Below are 18,216 nucleotides of genomic sequence, written 5' to 3' on the forward strand. Positions count from 1 at the left end.
GAGAGGACTTTGAACTCATGACGGGTTTTCTGACTGGACACTAACTCTGGTATCCCCTGGCCTTTAAGTAATGTTTCGTCAGTTATAGCAGATGAAGGAAGTGCGGGTTGGAGGAGGAAAAGATGGAGTACATTTTGCGCACGTGCCCTGCGTTTTCCAGGCTGAGACTCCAGCTATTAGCAATGATACAGTTGTCAGAACTAGAAGCATCAAGTGGCATATGTCCTATAAAGCTTCTAGTATTTGCGAAGATGACGGAGTTATTTTACAGCAAAGGTCCTGGTTTTTCAGTTTGGTCGTTAAACAAACGTCTGGTAACACTACGGACTCATTCAGTCTATGTGAGGTTCTCATAAACTGGTCAGTTCAACCTAGCCTAACTTAACCTTAGCATCATTAAACTGGTCAAATAGCTACCTTTATACTAAATTTCAGGCAAACCGGACTGCGAATGAAATTCGTTAGAAAATATCGGTCCCTGGTCCACTTACCGGAAAAAAACTTCACAGGAGCACTCTCCGGGTCGCTGTGAAGCTATCCAGCAAATTTAAATAAAATCAGCGCAGTGTAGATCCTTCTTTATATGTATATGTAGATAGATTAAATCTTGTTAGTGCACTAACATAAGCATATATGTACATACATATACATACATACCGAAAAATTGAACTTTAATTTAAGAAATATAAGGAAACATTTACAATTTTTAACGAAATAATATTTTTCAAGAGATGTATGCATTCTTAACCATTACCTACCTTAACACGCGTACATATATACATATGTATTTCAGGCTGATATGAAATAAAAATACATACATAAATCCTTTAAATATACACCCAAAGTTAAGGCCGGCGAAGGCCACGTAAGCGCACAATTACTATGGTTTTTAGAGCGTTAGAACGTCAGTATTTATTATGAATATATTTTGATAAAAGCGAAATTGTATAGTAATTTTGTTGTAGTTGTGAGCTGAAGGCTAGAAAATCATCACGTGTTAAAGAGCCCTAATGCCAAGCAACACATCTTGGGTAACCTTTGCCCGTTTGCTTCATTCAAATCACGTACTGACGAGTTCTGCTACTTTCTTTAGCACCTCGTATTCATTCAAGAAAAAAAGCAATTTAACAAAAAAAATTATGCGACGTCTTCACTAACCAAAAAAAGCACAGCAGCAGTGCTAGAATATGAGTCATTGTTGAGGGAATTGGAACCACTTCAGTCACAATAATGGCACCACAATGTGGACATCTCATTCGTATAGGATCTGGTCCTAGACCTGACATTGATTTGGTTTGTTAAAAATAACTTTCAATTTCACAACAATATTTATGCTTTCACAACGTTTTTTTTGTTTGTTTTATTTTTCACACTTTATAGCGTTTTTTCGTTTGCCAAAGTTAAAAGCTCACCGCGAAACATTTCTAAACTTTAAAAATTCGTACACAAATAAAAGTACTAGTTCAATTTCATTGACTTTTGAAATTTTGAAAACAAAAAGTCAAAGCAAGCAAATAATTACAAGGTGGTAAGAAAAAAAAAAAAAACAAAAGAAATTTATTTCAATTTCCTATTCATCCCACTAAGGCTGAAAGGCCGCACTAGAGCAGGAGGCTTGGCATAAGGATGCGCAAATGGCAGAACATATTGTGACGAATATTAACAACACTAAGGGATACTATCATCTCTAAGCCGATATTGAGCAGTGACTTGTATGCACATAACCAAATTAATCATTATATCTACACATATGTTCATACAAGCAGCGGAGAGCAACTCACAAACACATGCGTTTATCTGAGATACTCCTAAAAGTAGGCAATAATTTGAGCAAGTATCACTCACGTATACACGCGCATATGAGAAGCTGTACACGTACATCTGTAGTTATAATTTTATAGCTGTTAACTAAGTAAATTCTGGAAACGCCTAGAAGTATGGAACAGGGAAATCGAAGAGTATAAAATAGCGCAATGTGAGCAATCAGAATGTATTTGATTTAAGCACGCTGTCTGTCGAGAAGTAGTAGTGTTATTATGAAGTACTTTAATAAAGGCCATTTTGCATTATTGAATAGTGGAGTTATTTATTCAACAATTAAGTGATACGAACGTTAGTAGAAGGTTGCAAATAAGAGGAATTACACTAAATTCGTTACAATATTATACTGTTACGAATATTAGCAAAACTAAGGGGTGCTGATATCTCTAAGCCGATGCTAAGCAGTGACGTGAATTCACATCAATAATTCAATCATTATGTATCTACATAAACGAAACAATAATTGCGTCTACACATATGTACCATGTACGTATACGAGCAGCGGAGAGTCAATACACAAACACATGCATATATCTGAGATACTCCCGAAAGTATGCAATAAGAGAAGCTATAAAATCGTGCAATTGTAGTTACAGCTGAGAAGTTTGAGAGCTGATGGCAACTAGTAGATTCTGGAAGCGCCTAGAACATGTGAACGTTGAAATCAGAGAGTATAAAAGGCAGCAAATGTAGAGGCGCTGGAATTCAGTTTGAGTTGAGCTATCAAGCAGTTATTGATTAAGCACGCAATCTGGCGGGCAATAGTAGAGTTTCATTTGAACTATCAATCAGTTTGGTTGTTAAGCAAGCTAGTTGCAAAGTATAAGTGTTATTGTGAAGTACTTTAATAAAGGCCATTTTTCCATTATTCAATATTGGAGTTATTTATTCAACAGTTTAGCGATACGAACTTAGCAAAAGGGCAAATAAGAAAATTTGCAGTAAAATCGTTACAATATATACCGATGGTTCCAAATTAATGGAAGGGTTCCGGTCTGCTGTTAACTGTGCCAATACAGAAATAAGTAGATTATATAGGCTACAAGATTACTCATCTTTCAGGCGAAAATTATAGTCGTGAAGAAAGCATTAGGAATGCTCGAGGAAGCGTGCTTAAGCTGCAGTCGCGTCAATATTTATATAGATATATATATTGATAGTCAGGCGGCGATAAAAGCAATAATGTCAAATAGACTTTCATCAGTAAGTGTTTTGAAATGCATAGAAACATAGATGTGACTTCGTTCAGTCCGACTCATACATCTATACTGGGTTTCCAGTCATAAAGGGATAGAAGGTGTAGAAAAGGTCGATGAGTTGGCAAAGTAAGGTGCAGTACGCGAATCTTTTGGGAGAAATCAAAAGGTGGCACGTTTTGCTTACTTCTGCGAGGAATTCAATTTGTAAAGGCTGTCAAATATTTCATGCCACACAAGTCTCCCTCTTCCTCTGGTTTCACAAGCAGGTTCCGATAAAAAAAAACTTTCTTAGCCGGAGCGTCATCTTTCATTCGCATAACATGGTTTAGCCAGAGTAGTCGCTGCGTTTTAGTTCGCTTGACTATGGTCAAAGGTACTTTTATTCCGAAGGGCGGTAAGGACTTCAGACCAATCAGTATCTTTTCGTTTCTCCTAAAACTGTTGGAGCAGCTTATTCATTTTTACATACATGACAGGGTAACAGGCGGCGTCGCAGCATGCCTATTGTAAACGCAAGTCAATGGAAACGGCTTTCCATTCGATTGTAAAGTACAATTGTTTAGGGTTATCTGGACTCAGTGACTAGGTGAGTTAAGTCGTGTACACTGACATTCAACCCTGGGAACAGAGCTGGCTCACAACACATTTCATTGTGGCAATACTGTCGGTTGTTTCTGATAGGGTTAAGTATTTGGAGGATATGGTTGTCAGTCGATTTTGCTCTATGGCTTAATGGTCTGGTGGAAGCATTTAATATGATCAGTATTTCCAAAATGTTAGTGGGGTTTTACCTCGGGGGTTTCTACCTCGTTTATTCCACGATTTCGACCAACTTTAATTCTATGGCAGACAAGAGAGATTATTGTGTGGCAACAATGTCCCTTGTGCAAGCATCAGAACAGTCATCCTCTCAAGACATCCTCTCAAGAGAGAAGTGGAAAATGGTTGACTGATGGGTTGCATTTAAATGGATCCAACCTGTCTGGTTTCGACATAAGCCGAAAGTTTGAGCTGCCTGGTGCTTCACAGGGAATTCAATATCTACTCTGATAGCCAAGCTGCTATTAAAGCTTTGTGTTTGGGTGCGATCAAAGGTGGTATGGGACCGCCCGACCTCGCTTGCGATTGTGTTGAGAAATTTTAAGATTAAGACCATCTGGGTCGTGGGTCATAGCAAATATCCCTGGCAATTATCACGCGGATCACCTAGTACGCATGGGTACAACTGACCCAATATATATATCTATTTAAAAAGAACTGCTTACATTTTTTTTTGAGATTTCGATCTGATTCTTGAACCACGTTTACACATACACTAATCTACAACTAAATGCCATAATTTCAACCATTTTTTTTAATTTTTTTGATATTTCGATCTGATTCTTGAACCACGTTTACAAACACTAATCTACAACTAGATGAATAGCTGTCAAAATTTCACGTTTCTCTTTCACTTCGTGCTTCCATTTAGAAATGGCTCCTTAGAGATGGTTCTAGATCTAGGATAAAAATCGGCATTTTTAAAACTTGGTGATAATTACCGGTTATGGGAGAAACATTTATATGGGAAATCCTGTTACTTAATTACTGATTAGGAGTTAGGTTCGAAAATTCAGAAGATCTCGTTATATGTAAACTTGGTCCTGAACAGCCTTGAAATGGATACTAAGATAATAACGAAATGGTCCAGAATAGTACCGAAAAATGTTTAAATGCAATCCCGAAGTTATCCGTAGGTAACCCAAAAATAGTCACAAAATAGTCCCGAAATAATCTCGAAAGCAAACCCAAATTATCCGGATATAAAACTGAAACTGTCACGAGGTAGTCTCAAAATGATTGCGATATTATTCATAAGCAACGACGAAAACTGATCCGATACTATCCTCGAGAAAATCCCGAACACAATCCCGAAAGGGTACCGAAATCGAGTTAAAATATTTTTGAATTCGACTTGAACAAATCACTGAAGCAATTTAGAAACGGTAAACTTCGTCCTGAAATAATCTTTGTGAAATTAGTACAGTGTCGAAATGGGCCTAAATAGTCACAAAGTTATCAGGTAAATCATGCCGAAATAGTCGCAAAATTACCCAAACCTGGTGGAAAATTAGGGAAGGAGTATGACATTCTTCTCCTGGGTATGTATAGCCGATATATTTCACAGTTTAAAAATTATACCTCACCTTAATATATACTCGCAACATATTTAAGCAAAATATTTTACTCATGCAGTGCTCTTCACAATCCCACACAGTCTCCATTTCTACATTTCATTTCAAATAATATTTCTGCTCTCAAATAAACGCTTTGCTTCAGCTGATCTCCTCACCGCCAGTATCTTTTGATCAACAAAGAGTAACAGATACGATACATCTTTTGCGGATTATTTCAAGTTTCTCGTTATAAAAATAAATGCAGATTTTTAAAAAATTATGAAGAATTGATTGTTGTTTCGCCAAAAAAGTGAATCCCTCAAAAATGGACTCATATATAGAAATGATTGAGGTTAATTTGAATTCTCCAAATACACCGACCACACCAAGCACAATGGATAAACATTTTGATCAGGCAACAGGCGCTATTCAAAAAAATTCACCTGTTGTTAATGCGCGCGAACGAGGTGATCGGGGCAAAGTGTTGGAGGAGGTCTTAATGCGACATAAACGCGCCCATCCTACTGAAGATGATAGCAAACCTCATTTACGTTACTTTGCTGTGGGTCCAAGCACCTATCAGATACGGTGTCCGCTATGCAAGCAACGCGCCGATACAGAGACTGTGCAAATAAGCGGCATTCTGGGACAGCTAAGTTGTTTGCTTTCAGCGTTATCCTGGTGCGTATGAGTTATTTCTTTTGTTTTAATTAAAGTGTGTTGCGCGAACCTAAGCCATCTTTTACACGTGACGTTTGGTTAACGCTCAACCAAGTTAATTGCTGGTTTAACGACAAATAAAGAAATTTACACGTCGAGCAGCCTCAAGTTATATTAATTTATTTATTAGTTTATGCATTTTTGTTTATTTTTTTCACAGCTGTTTCCCCATTTTCACGCTGTCATTCGTGTATGTGTGCTTGCAGAGTCGGTTGAAAAGTAAACGAATGTTTTGCAATAAGTGTGGAGGCCACTTGGGCTTTTTTTGGCGGCCAACTTAAATAAATAAGTATTTAAATTTTGTTTTTTTTATTTATATATTGTTATAGTATACTGATGAATAAAATGGTATTTTTTGATATATGTACATATGTACATGCTTCTTTATATTATAAAACAAGTAAGGAAGGCTAAGTTCGGGTGTAACCGATAATTACATACTCAGCTGCCAAATTACGGCTTGCAAAACTTCTAAATTACCTTCCTTTAAAAGTGGGAGGTGCCACGCCCATTGTCCAAAATTTTACTAATTTCTATTCTGCGTCATAAGCCACCTACCAAGTTTCATCGCTTTATCCGTCTTTGGTAATGAATTATCGCACTTTTTCGGTTTTTCGATATCGAAAAAGTGGGCGTGGTTATAGTCCGATTTCGCTCATTTTAAATACCGATCTGAGATGAGTGCCCAGGAACTTACATACCAAAATTCATTAAGATATCTCAAAATGTACTCAAGTCATCGTGTTTACGGCAGACGGACGTTTTTACAACAGTTTTTTGAAAAAAAAAAAATTTTTTTTTGGGTTTTGGGGAGTGTTTTGGTCGAAAAATTGACCCTTTGCCCATATCCGTCCGTCCGTCTGCCCGTTAACATGATAACTTGAGTAAATATTGTGATATCTTCACCAAATTTGGTACACAAGCTTATCCCAGAATAGATTGGTGTTAAAAATGAGCGAAATCGGATGATAGCAACGCCCACTTTTTATATATATAGCATTTTGGAAACACAAAAAACCTGATTATTTAGTAAATAATACACTTAGAATGTCGAAATTTGACGTGTGGACTGATACTGAGACTCTTGATAAAAATCTGAAAAAAATTTTTTTAAATGGGCGTGGCCTTTACTATAAGGAATGCTTTGAAGAAAAAATTTACGAAATCGGTTAAGGACCACGCCCACTTTTATATAAAAGATTTTTAAAAGGGTCGTGGCGAACAAAATAAGCTATATCTTTGCAAAAAAGAGCTTTATATCAATGGTATTTCATTTCCCAAGTGGATTATAACAATAAATAAGAAAAACTGTCCGTTTTATGACTAAGCAATTTTCTATTTTTCGGAAGCCATAACTCGAAGAAAAATAACGGATCGTAATAAAATTGGGTACACAAATTTTCCCTATAGCCGGAAATATGTGTAGAAAAAATGGACGAGAGCGGTTAAAGACCACGCCCACTTTTATATAAAAGATTTTTAAAACGGTCGTATACGAAAATAATAAGCTATATCTTAGCGAAAAAGAGTTTTGTATCAATAGAAATCTACTTTCGAAATTAAATTATGACATTAAATTGGAAAACACTAAAATTTTTGAAAATGAGTGTCGTAATGAAATTGTGTACATATATTTTCCTTATAGCAGAAAATATTTCTAGTAAAAATGGACGGGATCGGTTAAAGACCACGACAACTGAGATATAAAATAAGTTTAAAAGGGTTGTAGACTAGAATAGTAAGCTATATATAACTTAGCAAATAATAGTTTTGAATCAATGATATTTCACTTATCAAGATTTATTGTAAGAGGAAATGGGGAGACATTTTTTTTTAAACGGGCGGTGCCACGTGTTATGTAGAAAAGTAATTTATCTGAAATGAAATGTACAATTAAAGTTCACTCTGAGTATATGATGTTCGGTTACACCCGAACTTAGACACCTTTACTTGTTTTTATTTATATTTTTATTATTCATATTCCCATAAGTTGTATTCCTCTACGAGTTCGCATTTCATTCGTTTTTACATACTCGTATGTATTCAAATTCGTGTTAGCATTCGTATTAATTTAGAACACGTTTTAACAAAAATTTTATGATATGTCGATCAACAAGTATTCCAACACCAAAAACACAATCATATTAGGGTAGGCCTGCAATTTATGATATAGAAGGATCTATGGAAAAGTGCGTATGAAAAAAGTGTATACATTCAAAACTCATATTAAAAGAATATAGCCCCAAGTCCCAAAATTATAAACTTGGTCTCTTAATTCGACCATAACCAGATGTTTAAAAGTGTTTCCTCGTAGTTACTCTAAATTTGAGTATCGGCTAACTCGAATACCCATAAAACATTGAGTAAGTTGCTAAAAGCCGATATAAATACTTCACTATACCCATGTATCTACCTATGCATATGTTTTTAAATAATGAGTCTACCAAAAATTTTGAAACATTTGCAGCTGCAGAGACCGAAAATTCGAATTACGGAAATCTGTTAATGTCTGTTAATATATGCATAGCCTTGTCACAAATCTCGAAATTGTAAGTCCTTCAAGGAGAAGAAATAGACACACCCATAAGTATACCCAAATAATATGGAAGAAGAGCTGAGTTGATTCAGCCATGTAGCATGGGTGGCCGATTGATCATTTTTCGTAACCGACTTGATCGGACCACTAAAGCATATATCCCCCAATACAACAGTTTTTGCGAAAAAAAGGGTTTGTGTTAACTTCATGTTTTCCGATCAATTTACGTTTATTGTTAAATTAAAATTAGGCTTTTTGACCAATTTGGTTTAAAGTGCAAGTTACAAGAGGGTTTGTGTTATTTATTCCTCATTTTAAAAGCTAGAAGGTTGAGATTTCACAGGATGATTATATAAGACGCATATTTTTGTCTGAAAAAATTGTCAATATCGTTCAAGGTCGGTTTTATAACTACTATATAACCGACACAACCAATTTTTCAGATAAAATGTTTAATGTAATTCCTTCCTCATTTAAACATCTAGAAGCTTAAAATTTCACAGAATATTCACATATGAGGCATACATTGTTGATGTACATACATTGGAACGATTTTCGGTCACCCCTTGTCAAATTTGATTTGGTGGCAAACCGGTTTTAGTCTGCGCTATCTTCAGTGTCGATTTTTGTCTGATCTGAAAAAATCCTTAAGATCGATCGTATACATAATATAAGTATATCCCATACAATAGATTGATGAGATTCTATGAATTTTTAAAAATATCATCACATTATTGTTTAACTATATTCATGAAAGGTATGAGATCCCGTGCTTACTTGTTTTTATGTGTGCTATTTTAATTATTTACAGTTTATCAATAAATTAACAGATGTGCTTTCACTATAAAAGTTTTAAAATTTTTCCCCAATTAAATATTCGAAATTTTTTAACAAAATTTCGTTAAATAAATTGACAGGTGCATGGCTTCTACTCTCTCGACAGATTATTTATTTATTTTTTTATTTATTTATTTATTTATTTGTAGTCATACGTTACGAGAGTTTACTTACAGACTAATGACAAAACTTTGGATTTTTTTTTCGTGCTTAGTATAAATAATAAATGTTAAGTTATCAATATAAATATTGCACGATTATACAATTACAACATTAATCAAAACTTACAAGTAGTGAAGCTACAAATTTGGCTTTAGAGCTAAATAAATCAGAGGAAAAAGAACCCGATGGAGGATTAAGTTCCCTTAAAGCTCTATAGATAGGTGCATTGCTACCATAAGTACTTCTGACTTGTTTTAAGGAAAAAAGATCGTTATTCCTAAGACAACGCTGCGGGACATGGAAAAATATACGTTCAAGTAAAAGACGGCAATCTATTATACCATTTATAATGTCGAACACTGTAGAGAGGGAGAGAATAGTTCTTCTGGAGTTTAACGATTTCAGGTTGATTAATTTGCATCTGGCAATATATGGTGGAAGTGGGTCTATTAAATTTAATGAGCGTAGAGCATAGTGCAAAAACACCTTTTGAACACGTTCAAGTCGTTTGATATGACAATCAGAATATGGTCTCCAAATGAAGACCCCATATTCAAGTTTGGAGCGAACAAGTGACGTGTATAAGAGCTTCAGCGTACACTCAGAAAACAATTTCTCCCGATTGAAGAAAAATGGGAATGAAATGGCACTTAAGAAATTTTTTCCTCATTCGTATTGCCAAATTTCTTCAAAATGAGGAAAAATTCTTCAAATTGAGGAATTTTTCCTCATTTTGAAGAAATTTTGGCCATGCGAAGAGGAAAAAATTTCTTAAGTGCCATTTCATTCGAGTTTTTTCTGAGTGTATACGGATCACTAACTTCCGAACTAAACCGACGAATGAAAGCAAGCATAGCATACGATTTACCTATAGTGCTATTCATATGGCTCAAGAATGAAAACTTAGCATCGAAAATAACACCAAGGTCGGATATTTCATTCAGGGTGGATAGATTAGAGTTGCCAATGGAATAGGAGGTGGGAATAGAGGAACGAGACTTCGCAAACGACACATGGAAACATTTACTAACATTAAGAAGAAGTCGATTTTTTTCACACCACAAAACAACGTTGTTTAAATCGTTCTGAATCCTAGATGAATCAGACAGAGAACGAACAGAGGAATAAATTTTAAGATTGTCAGCGTATAGCAGAAAATTGGAGAAGGTAAAACACTCACAAATATCATTAATAAAAATGATAAAGAGTAAGGGTCCCAGAATGCTACCTTGAGGCACACCAGAGGAGGCAATAAAGTTATAAGATGATAAATTGTCAACAACTACAATGCAGTGCCGAGAAGAAAGGTACGATTTTATCCAAGATAGAAAAGTAGAGTGAAAGCCCAGATTCTCCAACTTTTCAACTAAAAGTGTGTGACTGACTTTGTCAAAGGCTTTGGAAAAGTCAGTACAAATAGTGTCAATTTGCAGGTGATCATTAAAAGCAGATGTACAGAATTCAGAAAACACGGCAAGGTTGGTAATCGTGGATCGACCAGACATGAAGCCATGTTGGTTGATAGAAATATATGTATCTCTTGATGGAAAAAAACATATTTTGCTTGACAATATATTCAAACAATTTAGATACGGTTGACAATTTTGAAATTGGCCTGTAGTTGGCAATATCATTTTTATTACCTTTTTTGAAAACAGGCGTGATAGAGGTAAATTTCCAGGCATCAATAAAAACACCCTAATGAAGTGATTTATTAAAAATTATCATAAGAGAATAAGCAGTTTTTGAAAAGGTAACATGAGAATTAATTATATTATATAATTTTACCCAAATAAGTCGGTAAGAGCTTTTTTAACTTTTCAAAAAAATGGTAATAAACTGGTCCACCCTACTGAACTCATATGGCTATTGACTGCACGTTCTCTTTTAAGAACCAATTATGTCTGCAGAACCATCTGTAAAAATACATTTTAACACAGCTGTTGCTTTAGTGCAAAGATGTTCTCTCCCAGACAATGCCAACGACAAACAGTGAAGTGTTTTGAAGGAGAATTCCTAAAAAATTAAACATTTAGGGTATTAATTTAACCTCTTAAAAATCACTTGTCTCCAGCATACTTTGTTTTTGTAAATTTTGCTGCAAATATAACATGAATATTCAAATTGTTTCAATTAGAAAATCCTATACATTTTAAATTTTTTAGCACGTTCATTTGGAAAATGGAAAAAAATTTTTCGACGCGAAATTCGATAATTAAAAAAGGGTGTCTAAGATCGGATGTAACCGACAAAGAGCTTTTATCGTATAGTTTATTTAACTTAAGCTTTTTCACACTAAGTACTCTCAGAAGTAAGAAAGCATTGATATAAAAGTATTTTTCTCAGAGATAAACCTATCAAATTCGCTTTATAAAAGTGGGCGTGGCCTTACTAGACTTAAATTTTTGGCAGCAATATTTTGGGTTACAAAATTGTGTATAATTATTGATAGTTCGATATATTACTACCTCGAGAGTGGGAGTGAGTGTGAGGAATGGAGTGCGAGTGGGGGTGAAAGTGATACTGAGCCTGAGAGTAAGAGTTTGAGTGGGAGTTAGAATGGGTCTGAGAGTAAGATGGGATGAAGTGGCAGTGGGAGTGGTACTGAGAATAGGAAGTAAAAATTGGTTGGGGAATGTGTTTGGAAGTGGAAGAAAGAAGAAAAATGAAAACGTAATCGAGATCAAAGAACTAATAGACAGGAATAACAAGAATAAGTGGAGGAATGGATGAAATAGAGAGTAAAAGGGGGAAGCAGGAGCCACTTTTCAAATGTAGGAAAACCAATTCGGGCAGGACAAAGTCTTTTGTTCTTTTCTTATTTGTAAGCATTTATTAAGCTTAAATACTGGTAAAAACAATTGTCATTCGTCGTATCATTTTTTTACGTAGTGAGTACGAAGCAAAAAAGTTATATACTTACAGGCTATTGCGACGGTTCCATTACAAAAACGCCACAGGTTAACTCTGATTGAAAACAGTAGTACCTACCATTGAAACTTGCTGCTCCTCTTTCTTTCGGAGAACCCTTTTTCTCTGTTTTCCAAAAATTTAAGCTTGGGAAGGAAGTAGCTATTTTTCAGGATTTAATTTTTCACCACTCTACCTGCATTCGTTGCCGAATCATTGTATTTTGCGAGGCATACCTACTGTGCCCAGCTGCCAGAAAGAAAGCGTCACAATTTAAACAAGTAAGGAAGGCTAAGTTCGGGTGTAACCGAACATTACATACTCAGTTGAGAGCTATGGAGACAAAATAAGGGAAAATCACCTCGTAGTAAAATGAACCTAGGGTAACCCTGGAATGTGTTTGTATGACATGTGTATCAAATGGAAGGTATTAAAGAGTATTTTAAGAGGGAGTGTGCCATAGTTCTATAGATGGACACCATTTAGGGATATCGCCATAACGGTGGACCAGGGCTGACACTAGAATTTGTTTGTACGATATGGGTATCAAATGAAAGGTGTTAATGAGTATTTTAAAAGGGAGTGGGCCTAAGTTCTATAGGTGGACGCCTTTTCGAGATATCGCCATGAAGGTGGACCAGGGGTGACTCTAGAATTTGTTTATACGATATAGGTATCAAATGAAAGGCGTTAATGAGTATTTTAAAAGGGAGTGGGCCTAAGTTCTATAGCAAGACGCCTTTTCGAGATATCACCATAAAGGTGGACCAGGGGTGACTCTAGAATTTGTTTGTACGAAATGGGTATCAAATGAAAGGTGTTAATGAGTATTTTAAAAGGGAGTGGGCCTGAGTTCTATAGGTGGACGCCTTTTCGAGATATCGCCATAAAGGTGGACCAGGGGTGACTCTAGAATTAGTTTGTACGATATGGGTATCAAATGAAAGGCGTTAATGAGTATTTTAAAAGGGAGTGGGCCTAAGTTCTATAGGAGGACGCTTTTTCGAGATATCACCATAAAGGTGGACCAGGGGTGACTCTAGAATTTGTTTGTACGATATGGGTATCAAATGAAAGGTGTTGATGAGTATTTTAAAAGGGAGTGGGCCTAAGTTCTATAGATGGACGCCTTCTCGAGATTTCGCCATAAACGTGGACCAGGGGTGACTCTAGAATTGTTTGTACGATATGGGTATCAAATGAAAGGTGTTAATGAGTATTTTAAAAGGGAGTGGGCCTGAGTTCTATAGGTGGACGCCTTTTCGAGATATCGCCTTAAAGGTGGACCAGGGGTGACTCTAGAATTTGTTTGTACGATATGGGTATCAAATGAAAGGTGTTAATGAGTATTTTAAAAGGGAGTGGGCCTGAGATCTATAGGTGGACGCCTTTTCGAGATATCGCCATAAAGGTGGACCAGGGGTGACTCTACAATTTGTTTGCACGATATGGGTATCAAATGAAAGGCGTTAATGAGTATTTTAAAAGGGAGTGGGCCTAAGTTCTATAGCAAGACGCCTTTTCGAGATATCACCATAAAGGTGGACCAGGGGTGACTCTAGAATTTGTTTGTACGAAATGGGTATCAAATGAAAGGTGTTAATGAGTATTTTAAAAGGGAGTGGGCCTGAGTTCTATAGGTGGACGCCTTTTCGAGATATCGCCATAAAGGTGGACCAGGGGTGACTCTACAATTTGTTTGTACGATATGGGTATCAAATGAAAGGTGTTAATGAGTATTTTAAAAGGGAGTGGGCCTGAGTTCTATAGGTGGACGCCTTTTCGAGATATCGCCTTAAAGGTGGACCAGGGGTGACTCTAGAATTAGTATGTACGATATGGGTATCAAATGAAAGGCGTTAATGAGTATTTTAAAAGGGAGTGGGCCTAAGTTCTATAGGAGGACGCCTTTTCGAGATATCGCCATAAAGGTGGACCAGGGGTGACTCTAGAATTAGTTTGTACGATATAGGTATCAAATGAAAGGCGTTAATGAGTATTTTAAAAGGGAGTGGGCCTAAGTTCTATAGGAAGACGCCTTTTCGAGATATCACCATAAAGGTGAACCAGGGGTGACTCTAGGATTTGTTTGTACGATATGGGTATCAAATGAAAGGTGTTAATGATTATTTTAAAAGGGAGTGGGCCTGAGTTCTATAGGTGGACGCCTTTTCGAGATATCGCCATAAAGGTGGACCAGGGGTGACTCTAGAATTTGTTTGTACGATATGGGTATCAAATGAAAGGTGTTAATGAGTATTTTAAAAGGGAGTGGGCCTGAGTTCTATAGGTGGACGCCTTTTCGAGATATCGTCATAAAGGTGGACCAGGGGTGACTCTACAATTTGTTTGCACGATATGGGTATCAAATGAAAGGTGTTAATGAGTATTTTAAAAGGGAGTGGGCCTGAGTTCTATAGGTGGACGCCTTTTCGAGATATCGCCATAAAGGTGGACCAAGGGTGACTCTAGAATTAGTTTGTACGATATGGGTATCAATTGAAAGGCGTTAATGAGTATTTTAAAAGGGAGTGGGCCTAAATTCTATAGGAAGACGCCTTTTCGAGATATCACCATAAAGGTGGACCAGGGGTGACTCTAGAATTTGTTTGTACGATATGGGTATCAAATGAAAGGCGTTAATGAGTATTTTAAAAGGGATTGGGCCTGAGTTCTATAGGTGGACGCCTTTTCGAGATATCGCCATAAAGGTGGACCAGGGGTGACTCTAGAATTAGTTTGTACGATATAGGTATCAAATGAAAGGCGTTAATGAGTATTTTAAAAGGGAGTGGGCCTAAGTTCTATAGGAAGACGCCTTTTCGAGATATCACCATAAAGGTGGACCAGGGGTGACTCTAGAATTTGTTTGTACGATATGGGTATCAAATGAAAGGTGTTAATGAGTATTTTAAAAGGGAGTGGGCCTGAGTTCTATAGGTGGACGCCTTTTCGAGATATCGCCATAAAGGTGGACCAGGGGTGACTCTAGAATTAGTTTGTACGATATGGGTATCAAATGAAAGGCGTTAATGAGTATTTTAAAAGGGAGTGGGCCTAAGTTCTATAGGAGGACGCCTTTTCGAGATATCACCATAAAGGTGGACCAGGGGTGACTCTAGAATTTGTTTGTACGATATGGTTACAAATGAAAGGTGTTAATGAGTATTTTAAAAGGGAGTGGGCCTGAGTTCTATAGGTGGACGCCTTTTCGAGATATCGCCATAAAGGTGGACCAGGGGTGACTCTAGAATTAGTTTGTACGATATGGGTATCAAATGAAAGGCGTCAATGAGTATTTTAAAAGGGAGTGGGCCTGAGTTCTATAGGTGGACGCCTTTTCGAGATATCGCCATAAAGGTGGACCAGGGGTGACTCTAGAATTAGTTTGTACGATATAGGTATCAAATGAAAGGCGTTAATGAGTATTTTAAAAGGGAGTGGGCCTAAGTTCTATAGGAAGACGCCTTTTCGATATATCACCATAAAGGTGGACCGGGGTGACTCTAGAATTTGTTTGTACGATATGGGTATCAAATGAAAGGTGTTAATGAGTATTTTAAAAGGGAGTGGGCCTGAGTTCTATAGGTGAACGCCTTTTCGAGATATCGCCATAAAGGTGGACCAGGGGTACTCTAGAATTAGTTTGTACGATATGGATATCAAATGAAAGGCGTTAATGAGTATTTTAAAAGGGAGTGGGCCTAGGTTCTATAGGAGGACGCCTTTTCGAGATATCACCATAAAGGTGGACCAGGGGTGACTCTAGAATTTGTTTGTACGATATGGGTATCAAATGAAAGGTGTTGATGAGTATTTTAAAAGGGAGTGGGCCTAAGTTCTATAGGTGGACGCCTTCTCGAGATTTCACCATAAACGTGGACCAGAGGTGACTCTAGAATTTGTTTGTACGATATGGGTATCAAATGAAAGGTGTTAATGAGTATTTTAAAAGGGAGTGGGCCTAAGTTCTATAGGTGAACGCCTTTTCGAGATATCGCCATAAAGGTGGACCAGGGGTGACTCTAGAATTTGTTTGTACGATATGGGTATCAAATGAAAGGAGTTAATGAGTATTTTAAAAGGGAGTGGGCCTTAGTTCTATGGGTGGACGCCTTTTCGAGATATCGCCATAAACGTGGACATGGGGTGACTCTAGAATGCGTTTGTACGATATGGGTATCAAATGAAAGGCGTTAATGAGTATTTTAAAAGAGAGTGGCCTAAGTTCTATAGGACGACGTCTTTTCGAGATATCACCATAAAGGTGGACCAGGGGTGACTCTAGAATTTGTTTGTACGATATGGGTATCAAATGAAAGGTGTTAATGAGTATTTTAAAAGGGAGTGGGCCTAAGTTCTATAGGTGTACGCCTTTTCGAGATATCGCCATAAAGGTGGACAAGGGTGACTCTAGAATTTGTTTGTACGATATGGGTACCAAATGAAAGGCGTTAATGAGTATTTTAAAAGGGAGTGGGCCTTAGTTAATGAGTATTTTAAAAGGGAGTGGGCCTTAGTTCTATGGGTGGACGCCTTTTCGAGATATCACCATAAACGTGGACCAGGGGTGACTCTAGAATGCGCTTGTACGATATGGGTATCAAATGAAAGGCGTTAATGAGTATTTTAAAAGAGAGTGGCCTAAGTTCTATAGGACGACGCCTTTTCGAGATATCGCCATAAAGGTGGACAAGGGGTGACTCTAGAATTTGTTTGTACGATATGAGTATCAAATGAAAGGTGTTAATGAGTATTTTAAAAGGGAGTGGGCCTTAGTTCTATGAGTGGACGCCTTTTCGAGATATCGCCATAAACGTGGACCAGGGGTGACTTTAGAATGCGTTTGTACAATATGGGTATCAAACGAAAGGTGTTAATGAGTATTTTAAAAGGGAGTGGACCTTAGTTATATGGGTGGACACCTTTTCGAGATATCGCCATAAAGGTGGACCAGGGGTGACTCTAGAATGCGTTTGTACGATATGGGTATAAAATGAAAGGCGTTAATGAGTATTTGAAAAGAGAGTGGCCTAAGTTCTATAGGACGACGTCTTTTCGAGATATCAACATAAAGATGGATCAGGGGTGACTCTAGAATTTGTTTGTACGATATGGGTATCAAATGAAAGGTGTTAATGAGTATTTTAAAAGGGAGTGGGCCTAAGTTCTATAGGTGGACGCCTTTTCGAGATATCGCCATAAAGGTGGACCAGGGGTGACTCTAGAATTTGTTTGTACGATATGGGTATCAAATGAAAAGTCTTAATGGGTATTTTAAAAGGGAGTGGGCCTTAGTTATATAGGTGGACGCCTTTTCTAGATATCGCCATAAAGGTGGACCAGGGGTGACTATAGAATTTGTTTGTACGATATGGGTATCAAATGAAAAGTGTTAATGGGTATTTTACAAGGGAGTGGGCCTTAGTTCTATAGGTGGACGCCTTTTCTAGATATCGCCATAAAGGTGGACCAGGGGTGACTCTAGAATTTTTTTGTATGATATGGGTATCAAATGAAAGGTGTTAATGAGTATTTTAAAAGGAAGTGGGCCTTAGTTCTATGGGTGGACGCCTTTTCGAGATATCGCCATAAACGTGGACCAGGGGTGACTTTAGAATGCGTTTGTACAATATGGGTATCAAACGAAAGGTGTTAATGAGTATTTTAAAAGCGAATGCGCCTTAGTTCTATTTGTGGACGCCTTTTCGGGATATCAACATAAACGTGGACCAGGGGTGACTCTAGAATTTGTTTGTACGATATGGGTATCAAATAAAAAGTGATAATGAGTATTTTAAAAGGGAGTGGGCCTTAGTTCTATAGGTGGACACCTTTTCGAGATATCGCCATAAAGGTGGACCAGGGGTGACTC

General features: G+C 37.1%; 1 protein-coding gene across 1 annotated transcript; it reads left to right on the plus strand.

The window, feature by feature from the left end:
* The first annotated feature begins 5,336 nt into the window (after positions 1–5,336).
* Positions 5,337–6,263, plus strand: LOC137247116 (uncharacterized). The gene is made up of 2 exons (XM_067778190.1): positions 5,337–5,857; positions 6,057–6,263. The coding sequence occupies exons 1-2, from the start codon at positions 5,502–5,504 to the stop codon at positions 6,175–6,177; spliced, it is 477 nt and encodes a 158-aa protein (XP_067634291.1). The 5' UTR covers positions 5,337–5,501; the 3' UTR covers positions 6,178–6,263.
* The last annotated feature ends 11,953 nt before the right edge of the window (positions 6,264–18,216 follow it).

This window comes from Eurosta solidaginis, chromosome 3 (assembly GCF_040869045.1).
Source record: "Eurosta solidaginis isolate ZX-2024a chromosome 3, ASM4086904v1, whole genome shotgun sequence".
Lineage (NCBI taxonomy): Eukaryota > Metazoa > Arthropoda > Insecta > Diptera > Tephritidae > Eurosta > Eurosta solidaginis.

Bases quoted from the DNA above. Each gene is read 5' to 3' on its own strand.
- LOC137247116 (XM_067778190.1), top strand. From the start codon at position 5,502: ATGGACTCATATATAGAAATGATTGAGGTTAATTTGAATTCTCCAAAT. The intron at 5,858-6,056 runs GTGCGTATGAGT...TTTTTTTCACAG, and splicing joins TTGCTTTCAGCGTTATCCTG to CTGTTTCCCCATTTTCACGC.